Below are 18,964 nucleotides of genomic sequence, written 5' to 3'. Positions count from 1 at the left end.
TAGGGTGAAGTTTCATGGTCCACAAAACATTTCTGGAGCTTCACAGCAAAACACTGTTGCAGGATTCTCCTAAACAACTGAAGTAGATGGGGACTTAATGTAAAACTTTAAAAAAGAACCAAAAAAACATGAAATGGCTTCATACAGCTTGTTGGCAGTAATCTGAGTCTTCAGACTATGAAACTTTATCTGACTCTCCATCAGATTGGGGGTGAGTAGATAATGACTGAATTTAAATTTTTGGGTGAAACCTCTAAAAAAAACAACACTACGACATAAGCTTGGTGTCCGCTTTGTCAGTTTTTCTTTCCATCATCAAAAATTTCTGTAGTGAATTTGCCTGAAATGGTTTCAGATCTATTACACTGGCGTTGTCATAAGATAAGATAAAGAGGAGGAAAGGTGTAAATTCATTTTCATTAAACTTTCATTTAAGCAGGCATGTCCAATGGAGGCCAGACACAAGACCAAACAACATTAGACAAATCAGTGCTCCCTTTTCAGAAACAGTATACCACACAACATTTCATGCTCTGTCTGAGCATCAGGGAAAGACAACAAATACACATCTTGTGATCTAAAATCAATGTCTGCAAGAAATCTACCAAAAATCCAGACAGTTTAGTTTTCTACATCATGTCAGAAACCTGCTCCAGCAGTCACTTATAGCAGTTTTGTCAAATGTATTTGAGCTGCAGAACTAGAAACAGGTTGTTTTAGGTGAGTTGTTACAAAGGTTAAGAGGTAGATGAGAACAAGTAACAATCACAAAAAAATGCTCTTTTAGTTATGAAAAAATACACAATTACATCATTTTTTAAATCTAAATCTTCTTTGTTAAACTTAAGAAAACCAATCTGCGTCCCATGTAACCCTGCAGAAAGAGGATAACTGCAACAGCGCATATGCAGGTCTAATCTACAGTCAGTTGTATATTAAAGGGCTTATTTTGGTATTGTTCTGAAAATAAAATAAAACCCTGCATACATACTCTTTGTGTCAAAAAGCTTAAACAGTTTGTCTGAGTGATGAGGATGGGCTTACAATTTCTGATCCATTAAGGATTACCAGGAAGTTTGGTCCAGCTGCAAAAAGTGCAACACATTGCAGCAGTTGTTGCTGCTCGAGGGCATTAATCTCATTCCCAGCAGCAGCTAAGTGTCCTAAAACAACCACCCTGGCCTCCTCCTTAATCCCTAAACTGTTGTAAAAATTGTTTTCGCTTTTCTTTGGAATCCTGGCAGGAATTACAAGATAGGGAACCAGATGTATCTTCTGAGACTAAAAGAAAAAAAAACAAAAGTAAAAGGAAGCAGGAGATTAAGACTAATGCCTTTCAATATTGTTATACAGATGAAACTTTCCAGAAAAAAATGTACAAGAAGACTAAGCGACAATGCCATTTCATTCCCAGAAAGAGCTCAGTGGCCCAGATGCTACAAGGATAGATTAGACATTAGTGCTGGAACATTTTGTAGTGCAACATTTCATTTTTAACTTCCTTTTTTCCAGTTTGTGATGTACTGCTCTGCATATGGCATCCAAGCAGACAAATAAAGTTGCTGTGTGATATTTCTACTTTATATTCAATCTTTATTATTTGATTACTTATGTGGACAGGACACATTAGTCAGCAAAGACGTTTTGGGAAATCACTGTAATCAATGTAAATAAACTCAGCGGCTAATTTGCATTTGTAGTCCAAGCACAACTACAAAAAAAAATAGAATAGCACTTAGTAGAATGCATACCTCCGCCAAGGCCGAACAGTCCCTCTTACAGATACCAGCCACCTAAATATGATGATTTTTTTCCATCAAGATGAATACATTATTCCCTGAGAAATAAGGGTAAGAAACTAAACTGTCAAAAAAAGCCCAATCTCGCAATGTTAAAGTGCAATATGTAAGAATTTTAGTTTAAAACATTAAAAGATTAACTAAAATTAGTGTTGACAGTATGTCATCTGTACAGTGTTGCAGAGATATCTAGTGAAGATAGCATGCTAAACAGCTAGCCCGGAGCCAGAAAACCTCTTTCTCCCAGCAGTCCAAAGCTCCTGTGCTAGCAGTGTAAACATTAAGTCTCCCCAGTAGTTGAACTAGCTGCATGGCTAACTGAGCTACAAAGTAATGACAGCTCCAGTTAGCAGTTACTCTGGGGATATGCTGCCCCCTATTTGTTTGGAGTATAACTTCAAAAGGTGGCCAATTCTTACATTTTGCACCTTTAAAGAAAATGAGAGGAAAATCCTGGACCTGTCCCTTTTATCTGGATCCACACTAAAAGTTGATTGTAACTTCTGACTTTCCTTGTCTTCTTCAGCACCATAGTAATGTTTCAAAACAACCAGACGGAAATCTGATGGGTCACTTTAAGAAATAACATCTGTGTTTCGTGGAAGAGCCCTGTGAGAACTTAATGAAGGGGTTCCTCAGGGAGCCTAACTCGGCTCCATTGTAGTTATGATCAGAGAAAACCTTGATTCTTCCCCATGAAGCATTTATTTTGTGACTTGATGACGTCTTATCACAAAAGTCGTAATCTAAAAATATTTTAGTCTTCAACCAAATTTAGGTCAGTTTTAACCTACTCTAGACCTTTTGAATTTCAACTCTCTGAAAGGATAAGTAAGAATTCAAATATACATTTAGTTTCAGCAATCTGCAGCAGAGATTTTTGCATGTTGTTTGGTATTGTTCCCTCATGAGGAGCCTCTTTCTCGGGTTGGTTCTTTTCAGGAACATGTACACAGAGTATTTTCACACTCCTTTCTTCTGTAGCAGTCTGACTTCACCCCCCGCTCTGTGGGAAGAGCAAAGAGCTGTCCCCGGCACTTTGTGTCAAGGCCTGAAGCACGGTCAGCCAGAGACATCCAGACGTCCTCGATGTGAAGAGAATGGGAGAGGAAGAGAAACTCTGTGTGACACTGAGAGGGGAGAGGAGGTGGAGGGGTGGAGGAGAAGGCGAGGCCGCATCAGACGACTGCCGAGTTTCATCCAAGTGTCAGTGTCCCAAAATAGTGGCGAGCAACAACCAGACTGAAGACACCAAACAAACAACAGCTCTCAAATCAAGTAAACATCGGCTAACACAAGAGACACGACAAACTGTGAAGCCTCCCTCTGTCTTCCGGTCTCGTTAATCAGAGCTGCGGAGAAAGCAATCGGAGGGGACACCCGTCTTATTAGAGGAGGCTTCAGCCGTCTCTCCCCTCCTCTGACCGAGGTCCTCGCAAACACTTTGCCTTCGATAAAACGTTGACAAGCTCCCTCTGTGTGGTGCTGTGTGGACACAGAGGACAGAGTCTCGTCTCCAGCAGATGTCTTGTGGCGCCGACTATAAATAAAGCCAATGAGACCAGCCGGCCGCTGACGAGCACAAGCCGCCGCGAGGCCGTGTTAGCTTTGCAAAGGGCCTGTCTAGTCTTGGCACGGCAGGCGGGCTAACATTTGGCGGGCCCTGCGTTGAAGCCTGTGATGCCTGTGAGCTTTGTGTTTAGGGTTTGAAAGGGAAATAAAGATTCTAGCCCCTAGATTTGAGGCTTTATCAAAGTTGTTTACCATGTAGGGGCAAGTGTGAGAGGAAATGGTGGACGCTGAGGTGAACAAAAGGAGCTTGGTAGCGAGGCGCCTAAGGAAACAAAAACATGGATGCAGTGGAAAACATGTCATGCATTGTTAATTTCTCCTCTGTGTGGTAGCATATAGTCAATTTAGCATGCGTTTAACATCAGTGAGAGGAAGTATAACATCTAATGTATTCACCATAACCTAATGTGCCATTAAATGCAGCGCAACAGTGAGAGAAGAGCGCACCAGTGTAGCTTTGTGTTTCATTGATGACCCTGACAATCCCAAAGGACATTAGTAGCCTGGGGGCCTGTCTGTCTCTATTTAAACCAGTCTAACAGCGCCTTGTTTGGAAAGGAGAGACTTTCACTTGCCAAGACAGTGTAGGCACTCTCAATTAAGATGTAATGCAGTGCCATTTTATAGCACATTTCATTGTAGGACTCATCCACAGTTAACGCTTTATGAAAGAAAATATCCCAAGTCGGCCATAACATGGAACACTTAACAGTGTCTCTGCGATAATCATCACAAATGTGATATTTCGACACTAATAAAATCGCTGATACACAAATCACCCCCTGCTTTTATAAGAAACATTCAGAGAATAAGTAGGACCACTTTAATTTCATGTTCCATTACACGCAGACTAAGCGCACAATTACATCCTGGTACATTTTTCTACGTTAAGTCTGACAGAAAAATGGAGGACAGAAATCAGATTCATAAAAAAAAAAGCGGCCGACGACAGATTGTCACAGTGAATCAGTGAGGAGTCAGGAAGAAGGTGGTGGGGCGGGAGACAGGGAGTCGTCCTTATGAAAAACCTACGTCAGAGTCCAGGAGTACAGGCTTCAGTGGATGTGAAATGTGTGTCCTCTATCATGACTGTACCAGGGTCTGATCTTAAATCATTTTTGGATGAACAGCTAGAGTGACAGCTGTAATCCACTGTGCTGTCTCGAAGAACTCACCCGCCATGAAACTCCAAAAACTCAGCTGTTTCTGACCAACATGAAGTCTCTAGTATATTTAAAATTCATATAAAAACATGTTTATAGTTTAGAGGGTTTACAGGGGGCACTGACTTTCCACAATCTTGACGGACACTAGCAGATATGCTAAAAAGAGCGGCTTGTAGTTTAAGGAAATGGTTAGCAGATATGACGTGTGTTAACATTGAAAGCAATGGTGCAATGGAGGCAGTCTGCACTGTAGAGAACTTTAGAGATGCTGGTACAAAAGGTGTATCTTTTATCTTTGACAGATCCTTGCTTTTATTATAAGCTAGGCTATTGGCTTCCTGTGGCCTCGTACTTATAACAAAGGTATGTGAGTGGTATCGATCTTTCCTGTCACTCCAGGGAATAAAGTTAATAGGCATATTTCCCAAATGTTGAACAGTTCTTTAAAATACAGAGTCAATCAAGTCTTTTCATGAAGATATGAAGGTCTTTATATTTAAAGTAAAATTCCAATTTAACAGATTTTGGGTTTTAACTCTGTAGTTGTGGCCATGATTCCCAACACTAGTAATAACACTGGAATCACTCAGTAAATTGATGAAATCTGAGAGTGAGGTGACACTTAAAGTCTGGCATCCATCAGTGTTCACAGAAAGACTGTCCTGTTTCAGCACTGACTGATTGTACTCACCATGAGGACACAATGAAGGATTCATAGCAACAGTTTGGGTGTAATCATTTTTAATTTTAAACTCCAAAATCCTGTTCAGGGGTTGGTTTGTTTACAGAGATATCCTGTCTATTTATCATGATGATGTCAACGTCATCCCAGATCTCAGCATTTATCTTGGTGAATACAAAGTAGGGATCAACCGATACAGTTTTTTCAAGGAAACCTATTTTGGGGAACCGATATAAATTTGCAGTAAAAGTAAAAATCTTAGTGTCAAAATTCAGAATGATCGTCGATAGAATGTAACCAAATACAATTTATTTAAGGTTCTTCCACTCCACTTTCGTTGCCAATTACTTTCCAGATTCAGATTAATCACTGTTGATAGGCTATTACTTGTGACATGTAATCAATCAAATAGTGTTGGGGGACACTGAGTGGTGACTTAAAACGGAGAACCGATGCTGCATCAGACCCAAAGTGGCACATTTTTAAATTAATTTACATTAATCAGCAATAAGACACAAAAACTGCAGATCCCCATAAATAAAAAATGCTGAATATCGGCCATGATAATTGGCCCGGCTGATTATCACTCAATCCCTACTACGAAGTTATCATAACTGATAGAAATGATGGATAACACGTTGTGATATACTGGAGGAATCCTTTCACTTAACGTTCTTTTGTTGTCATGGTGGGGATTTTGAGAATTGCTGTCCCAGTTAGAGGATATTAACAAGATAAAACAAAATATTGTTTTAAGGTGTATTTGCTTGGTTGACAGTGGACTCTAAGACAGTCTTGATGGTTGCCACTTCCATCTTCCATTGACAAGATTTGTATTTTATTGCCTCTGGTTACCTGAAAAAGATGGCAGCAAAAAGTAAACCCAAACTCCAGGCTCTAAAGTTGTTGGTTTTTTGGCTGTTTCTTTATTTCCGAGGCCAAAAACAACTGGAGTCAGTGCTTACCAAGTGGAAAATGCTCAGGTGTCTTGTAGTGGATTCAAACTTTGGGGGGGGGGGGAGTAGAAAGAAAAGACATATTGTAAATTTTCCTCTATGCATTCCGAGTTTACCACTTATTTTTCTACAAACATCATTCATAGCATTTCACTGCCAATTGTAAGCCTACAAAATCAATTAAAAGCTCTGAGCAGCGACTGCAGCCGCGGGAGATTCTTGTTGTTTGCCCTTGCATACATGAGTTACTATCTTAACTTGGCAGCTGACACTTTGCCAGAGTGGATGTGCTGAGAGGTGTATTAGAAGTGATAATGAAGAACACACTTCCAGTTGAGAATGAGGCAATTAAAGTGGGGTGTAAACAGCAGAGGGAGGACTGAGTGTGACTTCCCTCCTGAGGGAATCCTCCAACATCTCTCACACCTGAGAGCTCTGTGGAGAATGCTTGCTCTGATGAGGATTCCTGATGACAGTTAGCGACAGGAGGATGTAACACAGTGGCACAGTGCAGCGGGAAGACAGCCAGGAGACCGAGAGCTGTGCGGCCTGCATTAAACATGGGCCACATCTGCATATCCCAGCACGCTTTCAGGCTTTATCATTTGGAAATGGTAAGACCCAGGAAGAAGCCTACTGAGCTAGACAGCAGACATTTTAAAGCTGTTTTCACATGCCGGGAAGTGCTCCTTGTGACGAGTAACTGAACTCAGCATGTGAAATGGTGGGTTGCCCCTTTTAAAATAACAAAGATGAGTGTAAATTAATCTTGGGGTGTCCTGGTAGCATGAGGGTTTAAAATGCTACTACTATGTAACTACAATGTGTCTGGTTCAAGTCTGGCCAGGCAGTATGTCCCCCTCATTAGCTGGCAGCTATTGACTGTGTACTGTCTCATAAATGCAGAAATGCCCAATAATGAGTAACATAAGAATAAAGCAATCAAAAAAAAAAATCAAAAATAGTGATAATTCTACTACTTTAATATAAAAAAACAAACACTGTTTAATGCACTGTGCTCTTGTAGCACCTTACCAACAAGAGGTGACAATACAGCAAATCAAAGGAGCATGGCATGAAGCATTAGTGACAAAAATAGTTAACTAATAACACAGGCCTACAAATGAATATTTCAATATAGAACATGCAAGGAGGGCTTCCTATGTCCTGATTTATACTACACAGGTTGCACACTAAATATTTTCATTGGTGCACCTAATTTTCAGCAGGCCAAAAATGTAAGAAATATTTTTTGACTAACAGAACAAAACACAAAGCAGATCCACGAATACTCCCACAAGCAGGGCTACTGCACATAGCCAGTTCCCCAGTAACTATATTTAAACTTACTTGTATTAATGTTTTTATAATACCCCAGTAAGAGTTATTTGAGTTTATCAAGCACTTTCAACATCAGTTCAACATATTTTTAAGCACTTGAGGTTATTTATTTCGATTTCTTGTCTGAACCTTTCTTCCTGTTTACATTAATTTACATAATGTGTTAAGAAATTTCAATTAAGTGTAGGCTGCACCTAAATCATGTGTTGGTGCACCTAAATGAAAAGGTTAGGCGCACCAGTGCAACCAGTGTAAAAAGTTAGTCAGTAGTCCTGCTACAGATATTATGAGGGATTGGACTTTCATCAGAAGGAAAAAGAAGAGAAAAGTAGAGCTAGCTCATTCACATTAATATTGTGTGTTGTCCTGCTTGTCTGACATTGGCAAGTCTTGTACAGCTATGTGATGTTTTTTGTTTTTGTTGTGTGTGTTTTGCACACTAAACAAGAATTTTTTGTTGCTTGTTTTAACAATAAAGAAATTATTTTAAATGCAATTATTGTGTGTTTGAAAATTATGTGAATATTGTTTTGTATGTAAAGATGTGTGGTTGTTTCCATTTGCTGTGTTTGGGTCTGTTCTTTTTACTCAGGCAGTCCTTAGGCACAGTAGAGGGGTCCATTACTGATGACGTATGTGGTGATTTGGAAGATGTTGTAGCCGAAACTTCTTACCCTTGCGTTGTTTTTTTTAAATTAATGTCAACATATGTTTACAAATGCGAAGTTCGTATTATAAACCCCAAAATGGCACAAACTGCACATACACCAAATTGAAAGGTGAGTCTGTCGTTAATTTCTTGACTCTAAACAAAGCGGCATGTCAGCTAGCCTAGCCAGTTCGGACTCGAGCTGTAATTAGCCACTGGCTGCCAAACTGTTTTGAAAATTCTGATATTTTAAGATTGGCTTGGCCAAAGATAATATATTTTCCATGGTAACACTTAAGTTAAAGTGGTAAATGGTTCCGTTGGTTCTTCGGGCGTAGTCGGCTTGTAATAATTTGCAAAGCAAGCCCGTTATGTCAACAAAATCACACTTTTATAATCTGTGTCACAGTTGCCACCGCCGCCCGATACAATGTAATGTACTGTTAGTCAGTTGTATATTAGCTAGGGAAGACTAGGAGCAGGATCGTTTGTATAAATGTAAACTTTATTTATAAGTGTTGCTTGGTTTATAGTATGTTTTCTGGATTAAAGTTTCGACCCAGAGGCTTCTTAAACTCTTGCGTTGTGTTCTTTTCTGGAGGCGTGAATGTTTGCTAGCACTCAAGGCCTAAAATTGCCATATTATGGAACGGAGTTTGGTATTGGTGGAGAGGGATATACTTACAGCAGGTAACATGAGATTACATGCAAGTCAAGTCGGTGGCTGCACGTCTAAAGCAACCAACTAATGTTAGCTAGCAGATATTAGCTACTCTAGATCACAGATGCCACAGGTAAAGGCCCCCAGTATCTTCACTTGTTGAATTCATGAAATCATTAAAGATAACTTCAATAAGTGGGTCACTTGCAAATCTGCTTCACTGGACAGTTAAAAAAACATTTAAATCTGCCACATTTACTGGCAGATCAGAGAGACTTACAAGCTACTGTGCTATCATGTTCAATAAGACTTGATGCAGCCTTTACAGATCTGGATCTGACTTTTTGTTCTCAGCTTCAGGTCTGACTAAAGCAGACTCCTCCGGCTCAGCCATGCCTCAGAAACCTCAAAAGAGTGCCCAGACTTCACACTACATTGAGCTGGGAGGTTATCAGTATTGGCCTGTGCTGGTGCCCCGAGGTATCCGACTGTACACCTACGAACAGATCCCGGTGTTTCTGAGGGAGAACCCCTACATCACAGATGGATACAGAGCTTACCTGCCCTCCAGACTGTGCATCAAAAGGTAAGAAGCAGAGAACAGAAAGGGGATCAGCTGCATTTTAATATATAAGATTTATTGAATGTAGAATCCAGGGCTACATAAATATGGCTAAGATAATGAGCAATCATGTCGCTTGATAGTCTTTGTGATCATTAATCTATAGTTACTTCATTATCTCTCTCCTCAAGGAGGTAAAAGTGCAGAGTCAACTCCAAAGGTTGGCTCAGGGATTTTTAATTAACTTGCATATTTCATGCAAAGAAATTCATTGCAGTTTTTGTATTTAAATCTCTCATTTTGTCTAGGTTCATCCCCACAAATACCATACAGATTGGATTTCCTATTTGCCTTCTTTAATGGCAATATTTAATTAATGAAAAAGTCAATAGTTTTGGATTGATTTTCAATCTGTGAAGCAACAGAACCTTGCAGGAGCTCAGGGATTGATGTTCAGACAGCATAAAGACGTTTGAATTTAAACTCTGTGGGCTGTGCGGGTGACATTACTGTTCTCAGTCCATAGTAAAAGATGCTTCCGAGAGTAGGATGACTTTTTAAAATTTTTATCTGAGTTATCGTTTTAAAGATTGTAAATCCTCTGTGCAGCCTCTTCATCCTGTCCAATGAGACGGTGAATATCTGGAGCCATCTGTTAGGCTTCCTGCTCTTCTTCTGTGTCGGGGTGTACAACATGGCCTTGGTGCTGCCGGCCGTGGGCGCCTCTAGAGAAGACTACGTCATCTACTCCATCGGGCTCTTCTGCTTCCAGGTACAGGAACACGTTTTCCAGTTTACTTCAGCCATGAGAGTTGGTAGAAATCACTGATTAGGATGTCATCTTACATTGTGACTAGTTGGTGGGTTGTAAAACCCTTTAGTAGATCACTTTGCTGATATTACAGTAAGACTGAGCTGGCATCTATAATGTCTGTAGTTCATGTCGTGTTAGTAAATCCATCTGTATGGTGAACTATTTTAAAAATGCAAAACCCAGCTCAGTAAGAGTGTCTCTCCTTAGTCAGCTATTCTCAGATGTTGAACATCTTGTTGGGTCATATCTGCGCTGTTAATGCTGCCAACAAAGTATTGCTCAATTTAGAGTCAGGAAACTGGGAGTGACTGAGCCAGAGGTGTCACATCATGTTCAGTAGTTTAGCTTCTCGGTGTTGGAGTGAATTCTTCACATATATTATAGTATTTTTGATAAATTAAAACACCATATTAAATACCTCTCACCTCTGGAAATAGTGTGGGAGGTTATACATTACAAATTGTTTTATTTATCTGGTTTAAGTTACAGATTTCACATTTAAGTATCTTTCTAATGACAAAGCATCAACTCATACATGTTCACTCTTTGAGACGAAACTCACAATTTCACTTCTAATAAGAAGTCATGAGGATTCACTGCGAGTTATTCCAGGTCTGTTTCTGTCTGTCATCTTTATATTTAGCCAATTTTACCTAGGCAGGGCTCATTATACATTATGTAATATGTTTCAGGCTCAATTACAACAAGCTTTCTCCTTGTGTTGAGCAATGTGGTGATTTCAAATTAGCCAAATATCTTGGAAACTGAATATGTGGCAACTGCATGGTGTTACCTTAATCTGAGTGGCTACAGAAGGACATTAGACCTTATCCAAAATATTGGCAGTTATTGTCAACAAATGAAAAATAATCAGTCCAGCAGTTGGCTGGACCAGGCTTGACAAGCAGAGTCTTCAAGTCCAATTAAAAAAAAATCAGAGTCTATTAAAAAAGGCTTAATTTTGAGAGGAAACGGTTAGGACACCTCTCTTTAAATCATAAATATTTTTCTACTTGTTATCTCGCTGTGCGTATCACATCACTTGCCGTTGTAATGCCCGACTCTCCTCTGGATGTCTCCATCTTCAGCTGTGCATGCTGTGTTCGGTGGGTTATCACCTGTTCTGTTGCCACCGCTCGGAGAAGACCAGCCGCCGCTGGATGGCGCTGGACTATGCTGGAGTTTCCATCGGCATCCTGGGCTGCTACGTCCCCGGAGTCTTCTACACCTTCTACTGCAACAATGTAAGTTCATCCTCAGCCTGCAGTCCACTTCTATGACTGACTTATGCCAATGGTAGTGATTTTGTTCCCTTTATGTTGACAGCGAGGATAGTGAAATTCACCGGCTACTTCACCCTTCAATGCATTAGATCAGATAAGTTAGACTTTATTCATGCAGGGAGATTAAGGTATCTAAGCAGCAAGAACAGAGGCATTGTACATAACTGAAACAAATGAAGCAATGTAGAAATAAAAATAAAATGTACTAAAAACTATATACACCTGAAATAATAATGTCAAAGTGCGTGGAGACAAAAGGATGGTCAAAAATAAAATCAGGAGACGAGGAAGTTAAAATAAATAATTAAATACAGAAGTTGCACTTGAACAAACATTGTACTTAAGCAATGTCTGGTCACATGCAAGTTTCATTTCAATTTAGCTTTTTTGTGTTTGCCACAATATTATCAGTATTACATTTAATATTTGTGCAATGGATTAAAAAAAGCTGAGCTTGACTTTAATTTAACAGGTTTAATGTGCCACTGTGTTTTCGTCTGCCAAGACTACTGCAAAAATGAACAAATTTTCTCAGTTAGGGATTCAACAGAAAAAGAATAAGGCTGTAAATTCATAAGCAAGGTCAAAGTTAAACACCCCAACCAGATTAGTCACTTGCTTTGTCAGCTAAACCCTTATCTATTCATGCGGCACCACAGACTCTCTCTGGAGTTGCATCCAGAACATCGGTTTAAATCCTTAAAAAAAAATCCTCCATGACTCAATTTTGCTTCGGCTCGGTTTAATCGTGAATGGCTTATTCTTCAAGTTCACAGACAACAAACTGTTCCACTGTTTCATATTCTGTTTCCATATATCTCCCCTGTCCTCCACACTACTTTCTTTTATCTGCTTCTCTTAATATATCTTCTCCTTGCTCTTCCATGATCTCAGAGAAAATCCGTCAGGCCACTTCGGCTCTGACTTTTGTTTTCTTGTGAAACAATAAATCTGTAGTACCAATACCAGAACATTACTACATTTGATAAGTTATGTACTCATATATGAAAACATTTGGCTTCTTTTATTGATATAATAAAATAAGCCAAATTGTGACATGTCACATTTTGTCTAAACACAACTGATTATCTTGATATTCAGCCTGATTTCAGCCCAACGTTGTGTTCCTGGTAGCCTGTTTCTTTGGGTTTAGTTTGTTTCGCTTTCACCAATCACTAACTTGACTGATGTGTCCACCCTGCCAGACACTATGGTAGCTGGAGCAGTGAAATCATGTTTTTTAGGACAATAGAGTAGTAATAGTAGTAATAGAGTTGATATATTAGTAACTTGCCCACACCCTTAACATCTGCATCAATCTCATCCATGAGATCTGTCTGAAAGCTTTAGAGACACAGAGTAACTGGACTTAATTTGTCAGACTGCTACTTCCTGTTTCATGAATAAACTTTTAAAGAAGTTGAAACAATCTAATCAAATAATGACTAAAAATGATTATGGATCTGATGAGATATTTTGGTAGCCAACAGTTTTTTAACATTGATGCTACAGAACAGACACATTTTAGTTGATACCAAATAGAGCTGCATGGATTATTGGTCTGAAAGAAGATTAATTGCCACCTATTTTGATAACTGACACATTTTTTTATATTTTTCAATCAAAAATGTCAAGCAGTTGCTGGTTGGAGCTTCTTAAAATGTAAGGATTTGCTGCTTTTCTTTGCCATTTATGATTGTAAATGAGTCTTTGGGTTGGGGATCGTTGGTTGGACGAACTAAGCCATCTAAATATGTCACTTTGGGCATGCACATTATAGATAATGTAAATATGTTTATGTGAGCTTCCCTGCACATATCACAGATTTAACGTCAGTCCTCCCCAGAGGCTCTGAGCTCATATCCTGGACCTGAGAGGCAGTAATTGAATAAAGCTGAAGAGGAGCCCACAGTCTGGCTCTGCTCATTGACTCATTGTTCCTGGTGAATAAGCAACACGACACCTTTGCTGCGCTCGCCGTTTGGAAAACAGCCTCTGATGACACAAGCCTGTTCAGTTCCTTATTCCAGCCGCCCACAACCATGTTATTTTTTTTTCCCTTCCTGGTTGCTTCTCATTTTTTAGTTATTTTTTTATTTTTTTACTCCTGAAGTATTTGGCTGTGCTCCTTACTGTTCGCTTTCCCCCGCATATTGGAAGCGCCGGGTTATTTTGCCCCCAGAACGCAGCTGAAATCTGCTCCAGCCCAAACCAGATGGCTGCGTTCACGGAGCAGTCCGTCACTCCTGTTCCCCACCATATGACGTTCGCAAGTCTGGGAGCTGTCTCAGCGAAGGGGCCCCCCGTCCTTGCCAAGACTAGGGCTCCGCTTCTGGGTGGCTCCACTCCTGTGGCAAGCCAAGTCCCTAAAGAAAAACTGATTTTTTTATATTTAGCCATTCAAACTCTTGTCTCATCAAGAGTGTTTTAGAAATGCAGATTTGGAGGAGAGAACATGGTGTCTGCTAGGAGACGAGCTTAAAAAAATTGGCTGGAGCCGAGCGGGGCCTTGTTCCTGGTGCAAATTTATTCACTGTGAAATTCAGCAGGACTCGTTACATGAGGACGTGTGACTGGACGGAGGCCTACATCCACACAAATGGACAGAAGGGACTGAGACGTGGCTGTCCAGACTGTGCACACTTACTTATAGAAGTTTAAGTAGCAGTGACGACTGTATGTTTGGATTATGATCATAAATATGTTAGCAACACAGTTGGAAACCGTTTTTAGCACATGTATAGTCGTTCACTTTTTTTTTTTGTTTCAGGAAGTTTGTTATATCATCGTATGCAAATTATATAAAGACATACATGAAATGGTGGAGATCAGAAAACCTGAGGTGTTAATTTAAAAAAAAAAAGTGGGAAAAACTGAAAATGACCAAAAAAATAACACAGAAAAATGCTCATCGCCATTTCCCAGAGACCAAATCTTTATGTAGTTTTTCTACTCGCTGTCTGAAACCCAAAGATATAAATAAGGCAGCAAATCTTCACATTTGAGAAGCTGGAATGAGCAAACATTTGGCATTTGTGATGGATGAATGACACCATTCTGTGAATTGATTAATAGTTGTTTAACCACTAAAAAAAAAAGAAGCTGAATTCAAGAATCAGTGCGGTGGAGAAAAGTACAAAATGTTTTCTCCTCATGTATTTGTGTGTTTCTCTGTGTTGCATGCCCACTCATAAGTTGATTACAGAACAGGGTCAGCAGTCCAGTATGCAAAACATGCAATCACAGTATGTTGTATGTAGCACGGTTGTTTCTACTCTTAACGCATCAATTCTTTTTTAAAGGTCTCAAATGCATTTTCTTGTATGTCTGAAAGGTTTTAGTTTGACTGCATTTATGTGTAAGATAATATTTTTTTAATCCTCCAGGGACCCTGCAGAAACCTGTAGATGGAACAGAAATGTACGAAATGTAAGAAGTCGCAGTGAGATGTCCGTGTGTCACTGTAAACAGGGAGGGAGTGTGTGTTTCTGTGTGGATGGTGTGATTTAACCTCTGCCCTTCCTGTCCCCGCAGTACTGGCGGCAGGTGTACCTGGTGACGGTCCTGGCCATGATCCTGGCCATCTTTTTCGCTCAGATCCACCCTCATTACCTCAGCAAGCAGTGGAAGCAGCTGCGCTCGCTCATCTTCTGCTCGGTGACCGGATACGGCCTCATCCCCACCATCCACTGGATCTGCCTCACCGGAGGCTTCTCCTCAGAGCTCGTCCAGGTTAGGAAATATTAATTATGATGTTCTGGGTTTATATGAGTGGTTACATTTGATGTTGAGCTGTGTGAAGCTTTAATATTTTCAGTTAAACTGCTGAACATTTTTTTTATAGAGGAATGGGTAATCTGCTTAAATTCTTCCTGATGCCAGATTATTTGCGCAGTTTTCTTGTCAAGTTTTCCTCACAGATTTAGTATCAGTCTGCGTCATAAAGATCTTGCCAGTAGTTTGACTCAGACAACATGGTGCTGAACCACGCCGTTCTAATAATTGTCTTTGTCATTTATTCTAATAACTCACTCAGCAGGGATAGGACTCGTTGTTTTTAGTTGTTGTTGTCTCGTAGCTGCTGTTAATTCTTCTCCACACATCAGTTGAATAAATATTTCTTCTCCTCAGGCTTTTGTTCCTCGAATCCTGGGGATGTATTTCATCGCTGCATTAGCTCTCATTTTCTACGTTTCAAAAGTACCTGAACGCTACTTCCCAGGTGAGACCGCTTTTTGATTTCCACTGTTCTTCAGAGCTACTCACTCTGTACTTTCCATGTCATTTGAAATGTTACTGTCTGAACAGCTTAAAGCTCCATCGTTGGTCAGAAGTGATCAACATTATAATACTAACCAGTGAAATGTAATTTTATTTTTGGAGGAAATGGTGTCTTAAACAGCTGTGAGCTTGATAAACAATGTTTCAGTATTTGTTTCTTGTGGTTTTAAAATATAAACTTTAAGCATGTTTCTTCATCATTGTCACATTTCAGGCATCTTTAGAGCTGAAGAGTGTGTGAGTGAGAGAGCGAGAGATATCGATCTGGTATTTTCCAGATCCGGTTCCACAAAACATCTGGACAAATGACCTGAAATAACATTGTCATGATAAACGCTTAATTGAATCATTCTAATGCTCAAGTCTTAAACTCAGTTATGAAATTTAAGGTTCTAAATAAAGTATGTCTTCTTCTGAAAAGCAACAGTGTTATATTCCAAATCACAAATGATCCTCCAGCATGCGTCCTTAACTGTTTTTTATTTCCTGCTGCTGCAGGTCAACTGAACTACCTGGGCTCCAGTCACCAGGTGTGGCACCTGCTGCTGGTGCTGATGTTTTACTGGTGGCACCAGTCATCATGCTTCATCATGGCGTACAGACACAGCCAGCCCTGCCCAAACACCCCCCAACACGTCTAGGACGCTGCTCTGCGCGCCTCGGCTCTGTTAAACTGTAAGCTGCACTTTACTCTAAAGCTATATAACGTTAAGCCTCCAGTTGTTCTCCAGGCTGTGAAGATTTAAATAAGGGTAAAAATGACTGAGATGTTAAAGGGCATAGAAAAAGAAAAAAAACATGTTACGATAAATGTAATTCTTTAATTATTCTGTCATTGTTTAAACCTGTTTTTTTCTGTGTTTAGGATGGTGAACAGCTGCAGTGTGTTCCAGAATGCACAGGTGGAAGACAGGGAGACATAAGGGACAGGCCATCAGTCCATCTCAGTGTCAGCACAGTCGGACACATTCTTACCTGCAAGTGTCTTCAGTCCACCTGACCTGTGAATCTCTGTAAACAGGAATCAGACCTGTGACCTCCAGGATGAGAGGTGACATGTGACGAGTGTGTGTTGTTTAGATAAAACAGGACCTCTTGAGTGATTGTAGGTAAACAGTCGCAGTGGTTCAATCTAATTTTTACCACATTGCCGCCAACAAAACACAGAAATTCTGCAGTCAAACTAGAATATCTCCAACACTGTAAAAGCAGCTTTCATTTCAAAACTGGCTCAAATCTCCAAGGTTGGCAAGAGATCACACATTACTGTAAGTGCCTGTTAATGAAACACCATGTAGCTCTTGTTAAATTTAATTAACTTTTGGCTTCCTTCATTAAGTACTCACGTAAACTGACCTTAAAAGGGAAAAATGAAAAATGTTTTAGGTATTGATGTCACCACTCTGCACAGTAATGCTAAAAGTATGTGTGTATGTGAGTAAACAAATCTGTTTGTTCAGTGTTAAGATCTGCTGAGCCCAATCATTTCTTCTTTTACTTCCAAACAATTCAAAGTTGTTTGTGGTGAAACTGTGAGGAAAGTTCCAAAAACAAGCAAAAACTAACAAGCATCTTTCAGCACAATTCATGTTTAGATAGAAAAACCAAAGAGACAGAGCAACTGCTTAACATGTTATCTTCATCACTTTATCTTACTTTGTCATTTTGTCATTCAGTGTGTGCAGCATTAGTGTTTTCAGTTTGTTGCTGCTGAGTAAGACACACAGTGTTTCAGTCCCAGGATGATCAAATGCATTTACTTTAAATACAGGTACTATGAAGACTGCAGATGTGTTAGTATGTCATGCTCCGGGACTTGATGATTTTTTTCTTTTTATGTTGTGTCTGCGTTTAAACTGACACATATTTAAGTACAGTTTATTACAAACTATTGGTTTATTGTAAATTCTCTCCCTCACATCTTTACTGTATTATTTTCAGCTGTAACTAGTAAAGGTTAAGGCGTAGCAAAAGGATGAGTGATGAGATTTTGGGTGTAGAGGAGCAACTCAGCCTCTAGGGGCTGCTAGTGAGACTTGTACCCCTTAAAACTGTGTCCCAATTCTAAACTTTGAACTGAAACTGATGTCTACGATATGAGGTAATGTTGAGAGTGCATTACTAAGCAGCTTGTATATTGTATGTATCAGTGTTGAAGCACTGCACAGGCACAAGACTGTGGGGGGGGGAAGAAGCGTGTCTTTCTACAGGCACTTTGATTGTATATTCAGAGAATGAAACGTGAGCAGGGAGTGACAACATAGAAACTTAATTTCCAAGGACTACATCATGTTTTGTACTTTGTGTCAAGATGTAGCATGGCCATCAAATCAATCAATTGATTTATTCTACATGGGGGCATTTTTAGGTTTACTGTAATCGCTGTCAAGTTAAAGTTAGTTTGAAATTGGGACACAGTTTTATTGTATTTAAAGATTCAAGCACTTTCAGCACTCTTTATCCACATGCATTGCAGTTCACATTACAACTGCAGCTTGTTTCTGCACTTTGCAGACTCTTGATTTAAAGATTGCTTTCTCTGCTTAAACCGCCGAGAGAATCTTCAGCATTTTCAGACACGAGAACCCACAATACTTTTTCTTCAGCTCATATAGGGTGATGTGCAATGTTAAAAGTCAACTGTTGTTTTGTGTTTTAATGTCTTCATTCCAAAATGCAACACATCCATGTTGGAAAAAAACCTTAACCGAATTGCTTGAAACTTCAAAAATGTAAAGTTTTAAATTCTACCAAATGTTAGAGTTTAGTAAGCAAAGAGTCTTAATGCTTAACATATTAATGCATGTCCCATTTGCAATTTTATTGTAATCAATGAATTACAACAGGTAGCGGTCTCATTTTGGGATGAAAGTCATTTGTTGTTTGTGTGATATTTAATGTTTTTAAGTTGTAGACTGAGTCAAATGTTCTGTGGTGTTACAATTTCAGATTATTTTTGTTGTTCTGTATTTAAATTATTCACCATGAACCTGCTTTGTACTGTCTGTAACGGTTTCTCTAAAACATTTAGTCTTTGATAAGCTCTGAGAGACATCAGCTGTGTGTCTAAGACCCATTTTGTAGCAGTGGAAATTTTGTATCTTGACTTTTCATACCTGAGCGATCAAACTGCTGAACTTGACTTTAAATAAAATCAACCATGTTCAAAAAGTGTATATCCGCATTGTTTTAGATTCC

The 18,964-nt window shown here is 39.5% G+C and overlaps 1 protein-coding gene across 1 annotated transcript; it reads left to right on the top strand.

Moving 5' to 3' along the window:
- Window positions 1–8,145: 8,145 nt before the first annotated feature.
- Window positions 8,146–18,942, top strand: paqr3a (progestin and adipoQ receptor family member IIIa). Its single transcript, XM_073466074.1, has 8 exons — window positions 8,146–8,295; window positions 9,181–9,412; window positions 9,998–10,160; window positions 11,291–11,446; window positions 15,020–15,217; window positions 15,617–15,707; window positions 16,265–16,441; window positions 16,632–18,942. Exons 1-7 carry the CDS (start codon window positions 8,235–8,237, stop codon window positions 16,405–16,407), a joined length of 1,044 nt encoding a protein of 347 aa, XP_073322175.1. The 5' UTR covers window positions 8,146–8,234; the 3' UTR covers window positions 16,408–16,441; window positions 16,632–18,942.
- Window positions 18,943–18,964: the final 22 nt, after the last annotated feature.

Source organism: Pagrus major, chromosome 5, assembly GCF_040436345.1.
Source record: "Pagrus major chromosome 5, Pma_NU_1.0".
Taxonomy (NCBI): domain Eukaryota; kingdom Metazoa; phylum Chordata; class Actinopteri; order Spariformes; family Sparidae; genus Pagrus; species Pagrus major.
The sequence above is the reverse complement of the archived record's forward strand: the minus strand, read 5'-3'. Positions and strand labels throughout refer to the sequence as shown.

Excerpts from the sequence above, each read along its gene's own strand:
- paqr3a (XM_073466074.1), top strand. The coding sequence starts at position 8,235 with ATGCGAAGTTCGTATTATAAACCCCAAAATGGCACAAACTGCACATAC. Across the intron at positions 8,296-9,180 it reads CACATACACCAAATTGAAAG|CTTCAGGTCTGACTAAAGCA; the intron begins GTGAGTCTGTCG and ends TTTTGTTCTCAG. Across the intron at positions 10,161-11,290 it reads TCGGGCTCTTCTGCTTCCAG|CTGTGCATGCTGTGTTCGGT; the intron begins GTACAGGAACAC and ends CTCCATCTTCAG.